Source organism: Thamnophis sirtalis, unplaced genomic scaffold (genome assembly GCF_051295495.1).
Source record: "Thamnophis sirtalis isolate CommonGarterSnake01/CBP01778 unplaced genomic scaffold, rThaSir2_p1.2 scaffold_2, whole genome shotgun sequence".
Taxonomy (NCBI): domain Eukaryota; kingdom Metazoa; phylum Chordata; class Lepidosauria; order Squamata; family Natricidae; genus Thamnophis; species Thamnophis sirtalis.
The window spans coordinates 56,620,683-56,640,618 of NW_028261382.1; the positions used below are offsets into that span (position 1 = coordinate 56,620,683).

The 19,936-nt window shown below is 44.7% G+C and overlaps 1 protein-coding gene across 2 annotated transcripts in view; it reads right to left on the reverse strand.

The window, feature by feature from the left end:
* Window positions 1-19,936, reverse strand: part of TBX5 (T-box transcription factor 5) — a 58,470-nt gene that overhangs the window by 28,069 nt on the left and 10,465 nt on the right. For both annotated transcript variants that reach the window (XM_087705666.1, XM_087705665.1), the window contains exons 2-5: window positions 18,706-18,872; window positions 11,853-11,947; window positions 10,473-10,592; window positions 7,268-7,415 (exon numbers count right to left, since the gene is read on the reverse strand). In XM_087705666.1, the coding sequence (XP_087561792.1) occupies window positions 7,268-7,415; window positions 10,473-10,592; window positions 11,853-11,947; window positions 18,706-18,855 (513 nt within the window). In that variant the 5' untranslated portion in view covers window positions 18,856-18,872. The remainder of the gene's footprint in view (window positions 1-7,267; window positions 7,416-10,472; window positions 10,593-11,852; window positions 11,948-18,705; window positions 18,873-19,936) is intronic.

The following is a 19,936-nucleotide window of genomic DNA, read 5'->3' on the forward strand; positions in this document are numbered from 1 at the left end:
CTGCTCCCCCATTTTGGGCCTAGCGGGCTTCCCTGAAGCCTCCTGGGACAAAAAAATGGGACCCCCACTTCCACTGTACATTGATGTGCAATGCTACCCCTGCATATGCGCATAGACCAACCCCTCCCCACACATGCATGTGCGACGCCCCCCCCACACATCCACACACATCTCCCGCATGCATGGCAGAGACCCGAAAATCAGCTGGTTGCTGGATTGATTGGTAGACTTTACCTCCCACCCTCTGGTCTCCACCTGTCCATTTGTTATCACATTGAAGTATTATCTATGGGGATTCTCCGTCACCAAGGACATGGTTGTCCCAAAGGTGCTTTTGTTGTTGTTGTTGTTGTTGTTGTTGTTGCAAAGTTTTTTTTATTTTTTTCATTTTACAAGAATACAATACAATACAAGAATACAACAGCAGAGCTGGAAGGGACCTTGGAGGTCTTCTAGTCCAACCCCCTGCCTAGGCAGGAAACCCTATACCGTTTCAGACAAATGGCTATCCAACATCTTCTTAAAGACTTCCAGTGTTGGAGCACTCACAACTTCTGGAGGCAACTTCTGTTCCACTGATTAATTGTCCTCACTGTCAGGAAAATTTCTCCTAAGTTGCTTCTCTCCTTGATGAGTTTCCATTCGTTGCTTCTTGTTCTGCCCTCAGGTGCCTTGGAGAATAGTTTGACTCCCTCTTCTTTGGGGCAACCCCTGAGATATTGGAAGACTGCTATCATGTCTCCCCTAGTCCTTCTTTTCATCAAACTAGACATACCCAGTTCCTGCAACTGTTCTATCATATGTTTCAGCCTCCAGTCCCCTAATCCTCTTTGTTGCTCTTCTCTGCACTCTTTCTAAAGTCTCCACATCTTCTTAAAAACCTCCAGTGTTGGGGCATTCACAACTTCTGAGGCAAGTTGTTCCACTGATCAATTGTTCTAATAGTTCTAAGTTGCTTCTCTCCTTGATTAGTTTCCACCCTTGCTTCTTGTCCTGCCCTCAGGGGCTTTGGAGAATAGTTTGACTCCCTCTTCTTTGTGGCAGCCTCTCAAATACCGGAATACTGCTATCATGTCACCCCTAATTCTTCTTTTCTCTAGACTGGCCAAACCCAAATCCTGCAACAGTTCTTCCTATGTTTTAGTCTCCAGGCCGTTTCTTCATCTTAGTTTCTCTTCTCTGCATTTGTTCCAAAGTCTCAACCTCTTTTTTGTAATTACAACTCCAGGCATCCTTGACCACTGGCTATGGTAGAGACTTGGTTCAGCAATTTTTAATTTTGGCAAATGTGTGGGTTTAACAAAAGAAGGACATGACAGCAGTGTCCCTATATTTGAGGGGCTGCCACAAAGAAGAGGGGGGGGTCAACTTATTTTCCAAAAGCACCTGAAGGCAGGACAAGAAAGAATGGATGGAAACTAATTGAGGAGTGAAGCAACCTAGAACAGTTGACCAAACAGAATAACCGAGTTGGAAGGGACTTTGGTGGTCTTCTAGTCCATCCGCCTGCTCAAGCAGGAGATCCTATATCATTCCATACAAATGGCTGTCCAATCTCTTCTCCAGTGATGGAGCATTCACAACTTCTGGAGGCAAGTTGTTCCACTGATTAATTTCACTGCCAGGAAATTTATCCTCAGTTCTAAGTTGTTTCTCTCCTTGATTAGTTTCCACCCATTGCTTCTTGTCCTGCCTTCGGGTGCTTTGGAGAATAGCTTGACTCCCTCTTCTTTGTGGCAACCCCTGAGATATTGGAAGACTACTATCATGTCTCCCCTAGTCCTTCTTTTCATTAAACTAGACATATATCAATTCCTGCAACCGTTCTTCCTATATTTTAGCCTCCAGTCCCCTAATCCTCTTTGTTGCTCTTCTCTGCACTCTTTCTAGAGTCTCCACATCTTCTTAAAAACCTCCAGTGTTGGGGCATTCACAACTTCTGGAGGCAAGTTGTTCCACTGATCAATTGTTCTAATAGTTCTAAGTTGCTTCTCTCCTTGATTAGTTTCCACCCATTGCTTCTTGTCCTGCCCTCAGATGCTTTGGAGAATAGTTTGACTCCCTCTTCTTTGGGGCAGCCCCTGAGATATTGGAAGACTGCTATCATGTCTCCCCTGGTCCTTCTTTTCATTAAACTAGACATACCCAGTTTCTGCAACCGATCTTCATATGTTTTAGCCTCCAGTCCCCTCATCTTTGTTGCTCTTCTCTGCACTCTTTTTAGAGTCACCCCATCTTTTCTACATCATAGCGACCAAAACTGAATGCCGTATTCCAAATGTGGCTTTACCAAGGCATTATAAAGTGGTATTAACACTTTATAATGCCTTGGTAAGGCCACACTTGGAATACAGTATTCAGCATTTCAGTTAAGTGACTGTCTAGTCTCTTCTTAAAAACCTCCAGTAATGGAGCACCCACGATTTCTAAAGGCAAGCTCTTCTACTTGTTAATTGTCCTCTGTGTTAGGAAGTTTCTCCTTAACTCCTTGCTTCTCTTCTTGATTAGTTTCCAACCATTGTTTGTTATCCTACCCGCAGGTCCTTTGGAGAATAGCTTGACTCCCTCTTCTTTTTGGAAGCCTTTGAGATATCAGAAGACTATCATGTCTCCCCTAGTCCTTCTTTTCATTAAACTAGACATACTCAGTTCCTGCAACCGTTCTTCATATGTTTTAGCCTCCAGTCCCCTAATCATCTTCGTTGCTCTTCTCTGCACTCTTTCTAGAGTCTCCACATCTTTTCTACATCTTGGTGACCAAAACTGGATACGACATTCCATGTCATCAGAATACTGCAGGTCAGGATAATTGCTTGGAGAAAAGATGAGCAGAATTCCAGGCTAAAAAAACAACAACCCCCAAAACCCCCATTCCACACACAAAAATTAAGCCAGCCAATCCCCATCGCTCTTCTGAGCTGGCTCTCTTTGCTTTCGATGATATCTTGAGTTGTTTTGCCTGCTGGGGAGAATGCTCAAAATGTGGAAGAGATTTGGTGGCTTTAAAAAAAAAAACCCAAATAAATTTTTTTAAGAAAACTGAAAAACTCCATGGAGGTTGGTTTGTTGTTTCTTCTTCTTCTTCTTTTTTTTTAACCCTGGTGGAGTTAAAAACCAACAAGACATGTTTCAAATGAAGTCCTTCTCTGCTTTTTTTGTGGGGGGGGGGAGAAGCGCTCCTTTTCTTCTGATTTATGATCGCTAGGAGTGGAGCCAGCCGTAGGATTAATTCAAACGGTAACTTGGGCTGGGTTCGACTCCATTCCGGGTTCCCAGATTGTTTAACACATTGTACTGATTTGGTTTACAAGGCCTGGCCGCCTTCCTTTTCATCTCCCCCTTTCCCTCCCCACTCCACGCGTCCATGAGTGCCACTTGGAGAGGCAAGCATTCAATTAGAGTCAACTGTTGACAGCTTGTGGCGGCCGCCCGACACCCCTCAACCGCTCGCTTCCATCAATTTAAGCCCAACCTGATTCGTGGTTAAGCACTCCGTTGGCTGAGCTTCAAGCTTCAAGTTAATCAAGGCATCGATGCGAAGAAGCTCAGCTCGGTGGATAATTCAGGTCGTGACGGCTTGATGTTTTTTTGATTGCAGGATTTCATTCTTCTTTCTTTCTTCCATCCTTCCTTCCTTCCTTCCTTCCTTCCTTCCTTTCTTTCTTTCTTTCTAATCTTGAAAGGCAGACAAATCCTTCAAGATTTTAAAAGCGGGGTTGGAAGCTAAAACAGAGGATGAACAATTTGCAGACAAACTATATATGTCTTGTCTCACAAAGAGAAGGACTAAGAGGGACGTGATAGCTATCTGCCAATACCTGGGGGAGTGCCACAAAGGAGTTCTGTTCTCCAAAGCACCAGAAGGCAGGATGAGAAGCAACGGATGGAAACTAACCAAGGAGAGAAACAATCTTGAAATAAGGACAAATTTCCTCACAGTGAGAACAATTAACCAGTGGAACAACTTGCCTCCAGAAGTTGTGAATGCTCCAACACTGGAAGTTTTTAAGAAGAGGTTGGACAACCATTTGTCTGAAATGGTAGATGGTTTCCTGCCCAAGCAGGTGGTTGGAGTAGAAGACCTCCAAGGTCCCTTCCAGCTCTATTCTGATTGATATTGCTAAACAAGGAGAGAAGCAACCTAGAACTGAGGAGAAATTTCCTGACAGTTAGAACAATTAACCAGTGGAACAACTTGCATCCAGAAGTTGTGAATGCTCCAACACTGGAAGTCTTTAAGAAGATGTTGGGTATCCATTTGTCTGAAGTGGTGTAGGGTTTCCTGCCTAGGCAGGGGGTTGGACTAGAAGACCTCTAAGGTCCCTTCCAACTCAGTTAAGCTGTATTCTATCCTGTAGCACTTAGTCAACAACACTGAGATCCCTCCCCCTTTTTTAAAGCAGCAGGATAGATGAATCAGATTAAAGCATCCAAAGCAAGGTACTTTATCATTGGAAGGAGGAAAGGAATTAAGAATATCAATTCCAGAAAGGCTTATATTTGCTGAACGAGACCACCTGCTGTTCTCCAAACTTAAAACAGGGTCAGGCTTGGTTAGAATCTGGCAGAGCATCCGAGCACTGGAGATTAGATTGGGAATTTAAAAAAAAATGCAGAAGAAGCCAATGGCAAATCATTAGCCAAGAAAGCTAATAAATGTTTCCACCTAATCACTGTCATTGGATTTGGAAAAGATTTATTTTATTGCAACAGATTTTACCAAAGATTCCTAGCACTGCAGTTAATATGAAGCAGGAACTGATGGTGGGTGGAGCCAAAAAGAGAAAGAAAGAGAGAGAGAGAGAGGGAGGGAGAGAGAGAGAGAGAGAGAGAGAGAGAAAGAAAGAAAGAAAGAAAGAAAGAAAGAAAGAAAGAAAGAAAGAAAGAAAGAAAGAAAGAACCAACCAAGTTGGTCTAGTAGTTAAGGCACCATTTAGAAACCAGGAGGCAGTGAGTTCTAGTCCTGCCTTAGGCAGGAAAGCTGGCTGGGTGATTTTGGACCAATCATCAGGAGACAGTGAATTCTAGTCCCGCCTTAGCCAGGAAAGTTAGATGGGTGATTTTGGACCAATCACCAGGAGACGGTGAGTTCTAGTCCCGCCTTAGCCAGGAAAGTTAGCTGGGTGATTTTGGACCAATCACCAGGAGACGGTGAGTTCTAGTCCCCTCCTTAGCCAGGAAAGTTAGATGGGTGATTTTGGACCAATCATTAGGAGACAGTGAGTTCTAGTCCCGCCTTAGGCAGGAAAGTTAGCTGGGTGATTTTGGACCAATTACCAGGAGACAGTGAGTTCTAGTCCCGCCTTAGGCAGGAAAGTTAGCTGGGTGATTTTGGACAAATCACCAGGAGATGGTGAGTTCTAGTCCCGCCTTAGGCAGGAAAGTTAGCTCGGTGATTTGACCAATTACCAGGAGACAGTGAGTTCTAGTCCCGCCTTAGGCAGGAAAGTTAGCTGGGTGATTTTGAACCAATCACCAGGAGATGGTGAGTTCTAGTCCCACCTTAGCCAGAAAAGTTAGCTGGGTGATTTTGGACCAATCACCAGGAGATGGTGAGTTGTAGTTCTGTCTTAGCCATGAACACTGGGTGGGTGTTTGAACCAATTCCCCTCCCTCTCTCAGCCCAATTCTACTCATATTGTTGTTGTGGTGGTGGGCAAAATAAGAGGAGGACAGCGTATTGGTCATGTTCAGTGCCTTGAATTATTTATAAAAATACAATTTTTTTAAAAAATATGGGCCAAGTTGATAGGATTCTGTCTGTTAAGGTTTTTTAATTCAAGAGGGCATTTACATATTGCCTGTATTTATATATTATATTATAAAATATAAGCAGAGCATCATATGACTTGAATTGAGTGGCATTTATACAATATTAACACACTAGTATTTATATAACCGAAACCTTTAAAGATAAAGTAGTAGTTTATATCAATATGAACGGTGATTTCCAAAATGTCAATGTTTTTTCCCTTTTCCCTTTTATTAATATTTCCTCTTAATACTTTATGTGGCTTCAATACGGTGATATTTATGCAGTTAAAGTTCTTGAGACTCTTTTGATTGGGTAACTTAATAAAGAAGAAATGGAGACATGTTCTGTCAGTATCGATTATACTTTAGGATATGACTATTGTAAGTTTAATATTATTTGACTTTTTCATAGGTCAATGCTGACAAGCATCAAATGGTTTAAATGTTGCATCCAAAAGTAAAAGCTTAGGATGTTTTCATACCTAAAGCAAAACTGGACATGAAGACTCTGCTATTTTGATCTCTTTGTCTCCATCTCTGACTATGTGGTTCCACCTTCTGCCTAACAGTTGAGTCAGCCCCACAGATATACCGTATTTTTTGGAGTATAAGACACACCAGGGTATAAAACATACAAAGATTTTGAAGAGGTAAATTAAAAAACAAAAGGATTTGCACTCTGCAGACCTCCCAAACCTTCTGCAGGCCTCATTTTTGTGTGAAAAACGGGGCATGCAGAGAGTTTGAGAGGCCTGCAAAGTGCTCCTTGGGCCTTGGGGGGGGGGGGCAAAAAACGCCCCATTTTTGCAAAAACGGGCCTGGTTTTTGCCCCCCAAAAGGGGATGCATAGCCTATAGGAGGCTTGTAGAGTGCTCCTGGGGGCAGGGGAGGACAAAAATGAGCAAAAAGGTGCGTCCTATACTCCTAAAAATACAGTATGTAGGAAAAGAGCAGGCAGAGCTGAGGGTGGTGTCAAATGGGCCATTAGCTTGGAGTTTTTGCATTGCCATCATAAGTGATCCATGTTTAACCGCTCCTGAATTTCATTGATTCTTATCTGACACCAATTTAGTGCTGAATGTCAGTTGACCAGATTCTGGTGGTATAAACTTGAATAAATGTTCTATGCTGCAACCTTAGGTATGGTCCTGAGAATATATTGGTTGGAGTTATAAGAAATGATGGCTTTCATGCTTGAATTAAGGTCCACATGAAGATATTCAGATTGGGATTATTCATTAGGGCACCTAAAACACTCTAAGCCAGGCATTTGCAAACTTGGTAACTTTTAAGGCTTGTGGACTTCAGCTCCCAGAATTCCCTATGTTGGCTGCGGAATTCTGGGAGTTGAAGTCCACAAGTCTTAAAATTGCCAGGTTTGGAGACCCCTGCTCTATCCTGATGTGATGCTCATAGCCATCAACAATTATGTCCACAAATACACCTACAACTTCAAGAGGTAGGGATCTGATCAAACTCTAATGCCAGCCTGGAACAGCTAAGTCATACTTACATGGCCGAATGGGTCGAGATGATTATTGGTCAACTTGAGCTTTTGAAAGGAAACCAGCTGTCTCATCCAATGGGCCCCAGTAGCCGGTGAGTCTGGATGGACATACAATCTTCCAGGCATGGACGGTTCAGCCTTCCCAGTTACTGACCTATCAAAAGCAACACAACATTTGGGAGTTTGTACTTCTCTTGTTTACTCTTTGTTTGGCCCTTAACTTCTTGAGAAATCAGAAACAGCCAGGGCAGCAAAGGATGGGGAGATGAAAAGACTTCCTCAACCAGGGGTCAACAACCTTTTGGACCTCAGGAACCCCTGAATTCACAATTTTAAATCCTGCGGACCATTAATATGATCTGCCTAATGACCGGCTGGGTGGGTGTGGCTAGGTGGTCATGTGATGGTGGGTGTGGCCAATTCGATGTCACTCATATTGAGGGGCACCTCTACTCATCCCTCCCCTCCCAGCCCCTCCTCGCCTGCCCGCCCGGGCTCCTTAGGGCCCCAACAGGAAGCAGTTGCTGGAGCTAAGCAGCCCCCAGTTGGCAAAACAGCTCAGTTCAAATTGGATCTGGCCGAGAAGGAGGCTCAGCAGAAGCACCTCACTGAGGACTACGAGCATGGGCTTTACAAGCAGAGGGAAGACCTACAGGGGTGCAAGGCCAGGTGCTGGTGGAGGCTCAGAGGGCTGAGATGGTGAGCCAGTTCCAGGCCATGATGCAGTCCCACTGGAACGAGGCCCTCCGGCTCTTCCCCACCAGCGGCTCTTCCCTCCAGCCTTCGCCCAAAGCCTCCCACCAGGAGACCAAAGCAGACCCCGTGGGAAATTCTGACCCCCTCCGACCCCCACAAAAAGACCCGAAGGGGGAGACTCCCTGCAGCAACACAAGCGTTCATTGCACGTATCCGTCCCAGGGGCCATAGTTTTAAGACCCCTGATTTAGTGCAATATCAAAAATACAAATAATTTTTCTGCGGGCCACCAAAATTATACCACACACCACCAGTTGGTGACCGCTGATAAACAACTCTTGTCTGAATGACACAACGACAGAGTTGGAGGGGACTTTGGAGATCTTCCAGTCCAACCTCTTTCTCAAGCAGGAGACCCTCTACCATTCCAGACAAATGGTTGTCCAATCTCTTTTTCAAAACCTCCGGTGTTGGAGCACCCACACCTTCTGGAGGCCATTCGATATGTTGATTAATTGTTCTGGAACGAAATTTCTCCTTGGATCTAAGCTGCATCTCTCCTTGATTAGTTACCCTCCATTGTTTCTTGTCTTGCCTTCAGGTGCTTTGGAGAATATGCTGACCCCTTCTTTTCTTGGTGGCGTCCTCTCAAATGTTGGACCATAATTTCAAACAAGAAAGGTAAGATCTACCTCCATCCTTCTATCCTTCCACAATGACCTGCTGGAGATGCTTGCTGGATTGATGGTAGACTTTACCTCCCACTCTCTGGCCATTTGTTTGGGTTATCATATTGAAGTATTATCTATGGAGATTCTCCGTCACCAAGGACATGGTTGTCCCAAAGGTGCTTTTGTTGTTGTTGTTGTTGTTGTTGCAAAGTTTTTTTTTACTTTTTTCATTTTCCAATAATACAATACAATAAAATACAGTAGCAGAGTTGGAAGGGATCTTGGAGGTCTTCTAGTCCAACCCACTGCCTAGGCAGGAAACCCTATACCAGGGGTAGTCAACCTTTTTATATCTACCGCCCACTTTTATATCTCTGTTAGTAGTAAAATTTTCTAACCACCCACCGGTTCCACAGTAATGGTGATTTTATAAAGTAGGGAAGTAACTTTACTTTATAAAATTTATAAAGCAGAGTTACAGCAAACCCCTACCGCCCACCATGAAAGCTGGAACGCCCACTAGTGGGTGGTAGGGATCAGGTTGAGTACCACTGCGCTATACCATTTCAGACAAATGGCTGTCCAACATCTTCTTAAAGACTTCCAGTGTTGGGGCATTCACAACTTCTGGAGGCAAGTTGTTCCACTGATTAATTGTTCTAACTCTCAGGAAATTTCTCCTCAGTTCTAAGTTGCTTCTCTCCTTGATTAGTTTCCACCCATTGCTTCTTGTTCTACCCTCAGGTGCCTTGGAGAATAGTTTGACTCCCTCTTCTTTGTGGAAACCCCTGAGATATTGGAAGACTGCTATCATGTCTCCCTTAGTCCTTCTTTTCATTAAACTAGACATATATAAATTCCTGCAACCGTTCTTCCCATGTTTCAGTCTCCAGTCCCCTAATCCTCTTTGTTGCTCTTCTCTGCACTTTTTCTAGAGTCTCCACATCTTTTCTATATCCTGGCGACCAAAACTGAATGCAGGATTCCAAGTGTGGCCTTACCAAAGAATTATGAAGTGGTATTTTCATAACAAATAACCACATGTATACTATTACATAACCAACATCATATTATATTGTTAAATGTTTACATTAGTTTGTCTTACCATCAACTCCCAACAATGATTATTGGCTCTTCTGCTCTCCATGCACCATATTTGTACCCTATCCATCACTTTCTTCTCCCTCTCTCCTCCTCCTTTCTTCCCTCTGTTGTCCTTCTCTTCTCTACTTCCCCTCCCTCTCTCCTTCTCCTCTCTCCCCTTTCCAATCCTTTTTTCTCTCCTCCTCTTCCCCCCCTGCCCTCTCTCCTATCCCTCTCTTCTTCCCTTTCCTCTCTCCTCTCTTCCACACTCTTCATCTCATTTACTTGGTGTATTTCAGCCTCTGAGCAGGCTCCATGTTGTGTTGATAGTATTTATAATTCCTTTTCAATATACATATTTAATTTTAACATACATATCTTCCTCCTTCTTTCTTAAAAGAAAAAAAAAGTATACATACATAGTAATTGTATTTTTAAATCCCAACCCTCCAGCCTGTTTTTGGCAGAGATGTAGACCTGGTTACGATTCCCAGCTATTCTCATCATTATATTTATGTAGGAGCTTTTTCAAGAGGCAACACAGAGCATTGTGACCTTCCCACCAAAGGTGGTTCCTATTTTTCCACTTGCATTTTTTACGTGCTTTCGAACTGCTCGGTTGGCAGAAGCTGGGACAAGTCACGGGAGCTCACTCCGTTAAGCGGCGCTAGGGATTCGAACTGCCAAACTGCCGACCTTTCTGATTGACGAGCTCAGCATCTTAGCCCCCAATGCCAGCGTGTCCCACTCTAATGACATACCATTTATTATCTGCAAATTTATATCGATGGTCATCCGAGGGTACTATGTCCATTAGGAGAATGTATTTCGTTTTGGGGTTCAGTCCTGTGACTTTCACTTTGTAGCTAGGAAACATTCGTCTGAAAGCAAACAAAGGACAGGAAAGGAATGTCATTCTAGTTAAAAACAAATGTCCTGGAACAGGGACTGTAACGCAACATTAAACAGTAAGATGGACAAGTCTGTACACAAACCATAGGAACACACAACAGAAGTTTGGAATCGTAAAATTAGGTTTGGAACCAAAACTGGACGCAATATTCCCAGCGTGATCCCTGAATGTGTTTCCTCTTCCTCTCCTGCATACTTCTGGGAATTAGGGAGGGGCTTTTTCTGAGACGCTTTCTTAGATTACATTTCTGTTCTGGACCCAGGTTTCTGTTATCTGACAGTTGCCTTGGCTGAAGCTCTTCCTCTTGTTCCTGAAGGTATTCCCACAGCCCATTACAGGAAAGGAAGAATCAATTCATGACAATTTAGGGGAAGGGAAGAGAAGAGAAGAGAGAATGGAAGGGAAGAAGAGAAGAAAGGAGAAGAGAAGAAAGAATGGAAGGGAAGGGAAGAAGAGAAGAAAGAAGGGAAGGGAAGAGGAGAGAATGGAATGGAAGAAGAGAAGGGAGGAGAAGAGAAGAGAGAATGGAATAGAATGGAAGGGAAGGGGAGAGAAGAGAAGAGAGAATGGAATGGAAGAAGAGAAGAAAGGAGAAGAGAAGAAAGAAGGGAAGGGAAGGGAAGAAGAGAAGAAAGAAGGGAAGGGAAGAGGAGAGGAGAGAATGGAATGGAAGAAGAGAAGAGAAGAGAGAAGAGAATGGAATAGAATGGAAGGGAAGGGAAGGGGAGAGAAGAGAAGAGAGAATGGAAGGGAAGAGAAGGGAAGAAGAGAAGAAAGGAGAAGAGAAGAAAGAAGGAAGAGAAGAGAGAATGGAAGAGAAGAGAAGAGAGAATGGAAGGGAAGGGAAGAGAAGAGAAGAGAGAATGGAATGGAAGAAGAGAAGAGAAGAGAAGAGAAGAGAAGAGAAGAGAAGAGAAGAGAGAATGTGAGGGGGTAGAACTTGAGTATATAAACACATTTTTATAGATTGAATATAAACTTGTGTAGAAATATCTATTGCCTCCACTTTGTGTTGTATTAAGGAAGGAAGGAGGGAGGGAAGGAAGGATTGATTTTTTTTCTTTAAAAATGCATGTTTAAATGCATCTGGTTCACTCTTGTCGCAGATCAACTGTTTAAAACATAACTTATTTCATGAAATAATATAATCGCTTGCTCTTTCTGTGGTAGATAAATACTGTCTTTTCTGGATATTTTCCTCCCTCCCCTTTGTCTCTCTGGATCTTACCTTCCAGCTTTGGTTATAATCATTTCGGTTCCCACGTCGTGAAATTTGAGCCATAGCTCTCGCTCATGTAAAAATACTTTGATTCCTTCCATTCCCTGTAAAGAAAAAATACACAAAAAAAATCATTTCTCCATCTCTCCCCCTCTTTCCTCCTCCCTCCCACTCTCTGTCTGTCTGTCTCATTCTCTATTTTTCTCTCCTTCTTTTTCTCTGTTTTCTCTCTCTCTCATTCTTTCTCTTTTTTCTTCTCTTTCTCCTTTCTCTCTTTTATTTCTCCTTTCTCTCTCTCTCCTTCCCTCTCTCTCTTTGTCTGTCTCTCTCATTCTCATTCTCTCTCTCTCCCCTTTCCTCTTCTCTCTCTCAATCATCTTATCCCTATATCTATCATCTGTCTATCATATCTCTCTCTTCCCCTCCCTCTGTCTGTCGCTCATTCTCATTCTCTATTTCTCTCTCCTTCTCTTTCTCATTCCTTTGTGCTCTCTTTCATTCTCTCTCCTCTTTCTCTCTCTCTTTTTCTCTCCCTCCCTCTCTCTCCTTGTCTGTCTCTCTCCTTCTCCTTCTCTCTCTCTTTCCCTCCCTCTCTCTGTTTCTGTACGTCTCTCACTCTTTTCCTAGGAATATGTTTCTACGGGAAACCCACACATACACATTATATAACTGAGTGTGTGTGTGTGTGTGTGTGTGTGTGTGTGTGTGTGTGTATTATTTACTGAGATGAGCAGCTATACAAATTTAAGTAACAAATGAATCTATATAAAACCTGAAGAACGTACAATTACAAAGATACCCAAGGGGTTTCACCAAGGACCCCCTACTCCAAGAAGGAAATACACCAAGGGAGGGGGATGGAAAAAACGCAAATAAACGCCATCTCATTCACACGTGCTCTTATAACGTGCCCCTCTGTTTTCATTCCCAAACACCACTTTCTTTCCTCGGGCCGCCTGCGGGCCGTCGCGCGCAAATTTCCAAGGGTCTCTCTCTCTCTCTCTCTCTCCGAAACACACGTGCGTTGGATCCAGTTCTTTTTCCAATACACGTGAAACCCGTTCTCGCCCCCGACGCGCTCCCCCTTTCAAAGTCAACTTAACATTTGAGTTGCCAAAGGCGACAGTCTCTGACCGGCATCCTTCTCACGTACCACCACCCCCGCCCGATCGGTGGAGCCCTCGGGGCGTTCCACTCTCGGGGCTTAATCCGGGAAGGGGAGACCGCGTTACATGTGAATGGATCTTGCCGGGGAAGAAAAGGGGAACCAGAGTCAGGGTTTTTTTTGCCTGCCCCCCCCCCGCCGCCGCTCAGTGATAACTCGATTTTGCGCCGTCTTTGACCTCATCCCTTGGCAGCTCAAGAGAGTTTGGGCGTTATCTCTCCCCAAATGGGGAGGGCGCTTAGAGGAGGGGGTGGCCCAACGCCCCGCATTTTCAGAATCGCTCGCGCCCGCGGCCGTGGGAGCCGCTGGGAACTTTCCGATACCAGCAGCGCTGATAAGACCCAAGCATCAAAATAGAAGGAGCTATAATAGGACGGGCTGGAGATTTCCTGAATATTTTCTCTTTTTTTTCCGAAAGGAGAGGGAAAGAGGAAAGGAGAAGCAGACAGGGAGGAGAAGTAAGAGTAGGAGAGAGGGTAGGAAGGGGAAAAAGAAGAGAGGAGTGGGGAGGGAATGGGGATTTTGCAGTACCCTTCCCCTGGAGTGGGGAGGGAGTGGAGATTTTGCAGTATCCTTCCCCTGGAGTGGGGAGGGAATGGGGATGTTACAGTATCCTTCCCCTGGAGTGGGGAGGGAATGGGGATTTTGCAGTATCCTTCCCCTGGAGTGGGGAGGGAATGGGGATTTTGCAGCATCCTTCCCCTGGAGTGGGGAGGGAATGGGGATTTTGCAGTATCCTTTCCCCAGGAGTGGGGAGGGAATGGGGATTTTGCAGCATCCTTCCCCTGGAGTGGGGAGGGAATGGAGATTTTACAGTATCCTTCCCCTGGAATGGGGAGGGAGTGGAGATTTTGCAGTATCCTTCCCCTGGAATGGGGAGGGAGTGGAGATTTTACAGTATCCTTCCCCTGGAATGGGGAGGGAGTGGAGATTTTGCAGTATCCTTCCCCTGGAGTGCGGAGGGAATGGGGATTTTGTAGTATCCTTCCCCTGCCACGCCCACCAAGCCACGCCCACAGAACCGGTATCAAAAAAATATTCACCACTGCCTGCAGGGATTATTAGTACTAATAATTACTACTATTCCTAATTATTGTTAGTGCCACAGGTTGAGAATGATTGAAGGCACTGAAAATAAATACAGGAAGTCCTCAACTTACAACAGTTCACTTAGTGACCCTTTGAAATGACCACGGCATTGAAAAAAGTGACTTGTGACCAGTTTTCACACTGAACGACCATTGCAGTATTCCCATGGGGATACAAATTTACCAAATCAAAGGAGTCTCAAGAACCTTAACACTGCATAAATATCACCGTATTAAAGCCAAATGAAGTATTAAGAGGCATAACAATATTAACAAAAGGGAAAAGGGAAAAAAAAACATTTACGTTTTGGAAATCACAGTTCATATTGATATAAACTACTTCTTTATCTTTAAAGGTTTTGGTTATATAAATACGAAAGCCTTAATACTGTATAAATACCACTCTATTCAAATAATACGATTTACTGCTCATATTGTATAATATAATATATAAATACAGACAGTATGTAATTGCCATCTTGACGTAAAAAAACCCTTAACAGGCAAAATCCTACCAACTCGGCCCATATTTTTTATAGAATTTTGTATTATTATTATTATTTTTATAAATAGCTCAAGGCACTCTACATGACCAATTCTTCTTCCTCCTTTTATTTTCCCTACTGCAACAACAACCCTGTGAGGTGGGCTGGGCCAAAAGAGAAAGAGGGACGAGTTCAAAGACACCCAGCCAGCTCTCATGCCTAAAGTGGGACTAGAACTCACCATCTCCTGATTATTGGCCCAAAGTCATCCAGTTGGCTTTCATGACTAAGGTGGGATTTGAACTCATGGTTTACTAGTTTCTAGTTTGGCGCCTTAACCCACAAGGCCAAACTGCCTCCATTTGGGCCCCTGAAGACTTTTCTTCATCTCTCAGCCTACCCTTCTAAGGCAGGTTCCATCAAAAGCAATTCAATACCAGTGAACCCCAAAATTGAAGCTGGTGCCACATCTAAGATTAAAACCAACGGCCAATATTAAACGGCTGCTTTTCTCAAGTGCCCAGAGAGGCAGGAAACCCACACAGCTTAAAAAAAGAATGTAGGGCACTGATGGTGAACCTTTTCGGCAGAGAGTGCCCAAGCCAGAATGCACGCGGGACTGCTGGAAACCCGAAGACCAGTTGGCCGGTGGGCATGGGTGTATTGGAAACCAGAAGAGGAGCTGGCCCACATGCCCACAGAGAGGGCTCTGCATGCCACCTCTGGCCCCCATGCCATCGGTTCGCCATCACAGATGTAGGGCATGTCTACAAATAGAAGCTGCTTTCGGTTGCAATTTGACCTTGGAAGAGGTAGAATGACCAGAAAGGGAAACCTCAGGACGACAGTGACAAAATTGAGATTTGTCCATCAGGCCTTCTTAATATGAAGAGGGGGGGGAGGGAGAGGGGGGGAAGGAAGGAAAGAAAGAAACAAAGGAAGCAAGGAAGAGAGAGAGAGAAAAAGGATAGGAAGAGGAAGGAAGAGAGAGAAAGGAAGAAAAAAAGAGACAGAAAGAAAAAAGAAAGAAAAGAAAAGAAGAAGGAAGAGAAAGAAAGAAAGAAAGAAAGAAAGAAAGAAAGAAAAAGAAAAAAGAAAGAGGAAGGAAGGAAGACAGAAAAAGAAAAAAGAAAGAAAGAGGAAGGAAGGAAGGAAAGAAGAAGGAAGGAAGAGAAAGGAAGAAAGAGAGGGAGAAAGAAAAAGAAAAAAGGAGGAAAGACAGAAAAAAGAAAGGGGAAGGAAGGAAGGAAGGAAGGAAGGAAGGAAGGAAGGAAGGAAGGAAGGAAGGAAGGAAGGAAGGAAGGAAGGAAATTTCCCTCTTGCAAGGGAGCCACAATTTGGCTTTCTCATCCTCATGTTAATGACAAATCACTGAGAATGGGCAGCATATACACTTAATATACTTTCACCATCATCACGTGTAGACAAAACAGCTTCTAAGAAGGAAAAATTTAATCCCTCTCTCTCTCTCCCTTCCTCCCTCTCCCCCCCCCCCTAATTGGTAGGCAAGGAGAGAGATTAGAAAGGAAGCCTTCATCCTTAATCACCAACGAACAGATGTTGGGACTTTGGGAAGAAAACAAAAAATAAAAACAGCTCCAAGAGGAAAATCCTGCAGGCAGCTCGCTTACAAAAGTGCAAGCCAGAAATGTACATTTGAAGATGGGTGCAGAGGGCCTCCTTGTTTGCCTACAGGCTGACTCTGGGCCTTCCTTCTGCAAGGACAGACGGAAAGACAGAGAGCAAGGAGCCACAGAGAGGTGCACCCATGAGTGGCCTTGCCTGGACCCCCCCCCCCCCCCCGCAAGGGAGAAATGCAGGAGGGGAAAGAAAACGAAATAAAAACCAGCAAAAGAGACCAGATCTAACTTCTACTTTAAGGACAAAAGCTTGTCTGCATTTAAAACAAGCAAGTCACCTTTGGCTTTTGGTGGAAGGGAGAAAGGGCCTTTTCCCTGAATGAGAATTTAGACATGGTCATGCCAAGAAGGGAGGGAGGGAGGGAGGGAGGGAGGAAAGAAGGAAGGAAGGAAGGACGGAAGGAAGGAAGGAAGGAACTTTGCAATTTGTAAATGAAGAAAAGAAAAGAAAGAAGGAAGGAAATTTGCAATATGGGAAGGGAGGGAGAGAAGAAGGACGGAAGGGAAGAAAAAAGGGGAAGGGAAGGAAGGAAAAAAACCAAGAAAAGGGGGAAGGAAGGAAAGGCCGGAAGACAAGCAGGCAAGAAGGAAGGAACTTTGCAATTTATCAATTAAGGAAAGAAGGAAGGAAAGAAAGAAAGAGAAATAGAAAGAAAGAAGGGAGGAAGGAACTTTGCAATTTGTCAATTAAGGAAAGAAGGAAAAAAAGAAAGAAGGAAGGAAGGAACTTTACAATTTGTAAATTAAGGGAAGAAGAAAAGAAGGAAGGAAAGACGTTGGCAATATGGGAAGGAGGAAAGGAAGGAAGGAAGGAAGGAAGGAAGGAAGGAAGGAAGGAAGGAAGGAAGGAAGGAAGGAAGGAAGGAAGGAAGGAAGGGCAGAGGATCGCTTTAGCATGGATCCTGGAACCACAGTTTGTTCCAGGACTGGAAAGACTAAGTTAATTTTGGTTTAGATCCGCGGGGGGATCCCAATCTGTAGTTTTCGAGAACAACCTAACTACCGTTGGACTATCGCTGCTGCTTCCTCCGGGATTCATTACAGGGGGGAAGAGCGAGCAAGAGAGAGAGAGATGGGGACCTTCTGAAAAGGCACCCCCAAAACCTTCGATTCGGGGGTTCCTCGCTGGGTTTGTGCGGAGCCCCGTTACGAAGACCGGAGGAGGTGCCGTTCTCCCGGGTCAAGAAAACGGCCTCCGTCAACTGGGAATTCACCGCTCTCTCCCACTCACCTCCTCGGAAGGAGAGCAAAAACAGAAAACTTGCTGGAGCCCCCAAGAGGACCTGTTGTTGTTTTTTTTAACCCAGACGGAGAACTTTCTCTGCGACCGTCCCCCAGCCATCGATCAAGGCAGTTTTCTTTGTTTAGAGTTGGATTTCAAAACAGAGGTGGCGGGGAGAGAAAGAGCGAGCGCGGTTAGGAGACCTGGACCCTCCTCATCAGCGCCATCCCCTCCACGCGACCCTCCCCCCCTTTGGACTTAATCATCATAATTTTAATAGGCGCCTTGGGTGCAGTTTCGAAACATCTGGAGAGACACTGGAAGACCGTGGGCATTGACAACAATCACCGCAGGTCAATTGCGAGAGGCGGCTCTGCTTGGAAGGGCTGATATCTTGCTGAGGACCCCTTTAACACCACCAAACATTCACATCTGCCTAGCCCAGAGCCTTTGGGGAAGGGCTCCATAGCTGGATGAAAGGGCCAATCCCGTCTAAAACATCTGGCTGACTGTGCAATGAACCGTGATAATAGGCAGATGTTGATGGGGTCAAAAGTATGATTTCAGCCACATCTGCCTAACCAAATCCTTAGGAAGGTCTCGATGGAGTGGATTAAAATAACACCAAATCCAGGCTAAACCTTGGGCTGCGAGAGGAGCCACGATAACATTATCATCTTAATTCGGTTTTCCTAATGCCCACTTCGAAACAGAACTCCTACAGAAGGATAATAATGTTCCAGAAGATTCTCTGGACTCTGGGCAAGGCAACAGTAATAACAGTGAAGATGATAATCGTCTTCAGAATTTTTAATTATTCCTATAAACTGCCCGATGGAGGAGGAGGAGGAGGAGGAGGAGGAGGAGGAGGAGGAGAAGAAAGGGGGAGGGGAGGAGAAAGAAGGAGAAGCGAAGGATTAAAAAAAGAGAGAGAAAAGGACGGCAAATCAAAAGAGGAGGCGAAGGAGATGGGAGAAAAAGAAAAGGAAGGAGGGGGAGGAGAAAAAAAGGGAAAGAGGAGAAGGAGAAGCAGAAAGAAGGAGGAATAGAAGGAAAAGGAGAAGCAGAAGCAGAAGGAAGGAGGAAAAGGAGAATGGGAAGGAAGAGGAGAAAGAGAAAGGAAAGAGCAAGAAAGAAAAGAGAGAGAGAAAGAGAAGGAGAGCTAATCAGACCGAGTTCATTTGAGGTTGTTGCTGTTATTGGTATTGCTATTGGTATTACCATGGCCAAGCATCTCTTCCCCCCTCGTGCCCCCCCCTTACCTGCTGGGTGAAGGCTGGCTGGGGCGAGGCCGGCTGCTTGCTACTGGTGCCCCCCAATTGCCCATCTGCCTTGTCTTCGGGGCTCAGTTGTTTTGGAGGTGAATCTCCCGGTGTGGCGGCCAGTCCAAATTCTTCCTCCGCTCCTGCCATCGTCCAGACTACCTCTGCTGCAGGGAGACAGAGAGGAGTGATGAGGATAAGGGCCTGAGGGCCCACGATTGACTCCCCCACCCTCTTCTGCCCTGAGAAGCCAATGGGGGGGGGGCACAGAAGCTTTGCCACCCTGTCTGTGCCAATCCTCAGCCAAAAGCCACTAAAACACGCAGCCCAACAATGGGGGGTCTGGAGACAACCGTCCCTTCCCCACTCAGCAATGGAGCCACAGAAATCCAGAAATGGACAGCAGGCATCTTTCCCACCTAACCCCCCCCCCGCGCCTCCCCCTCCCCCCAAAATATGACATTACAAACTGGCATTCAAGCGAGAATATTAAAATATTCTGCCTGCATGGTGCCAACATCAGCCTTCTGGGTTTTAATGCAAGTACCCTGGGAGAATTATCTTAACTATCTGTTCCTGGAGTTAAGAAAAATAATCCAGACTGGGTTGAAAATTTCACTTCCCGGGGGTGGAAATTCAGTCCCGGGTCTAAAATTGGACCCTCAAATTGGCCGGAAAGTAGGAAATATAATCCCGCCAAGAGATTAACCCAACATGGATATATATCGCCCGATGAGTGTGTTGTAGAAAATCTAGATTTACAGATGACTACCGCTGTATACACATTTTTCAACGTGAAGTTGGGTTCCCACAACACATTAAACTTGGGTTCACAGATATGGCTGTGTCCCTGCCTCCCAGGATACCCTGAGTAACAACAGCACCGGCCATATGGTGGCCTTGCAAAAGGGGGCAGCTTGCAAAACGGGTCAAAACCAGGGTAGTGTCCCTATAAATTGGCTAATTTTTTTTTAAAAAAAAACCTCCCAGTTCCTCAGTCCAAGCTGAAAATGTATAAAAAATGTATTATTATAGTTGTACATGTATTATGGCTTCCCTTTCTAGAGACTGTTATATTTAACATCAAATTGCAACACACACTTATAGAGACAAAAATATGCCTCTGTTTAAATCTTTGCTCTCTCTCACATAAATACACAGCAGGTACATTAGACCCACAATTTCACACAACGCAGTTGTTTTGTTTGCAAAAACAAGCTGTTTCCTCACA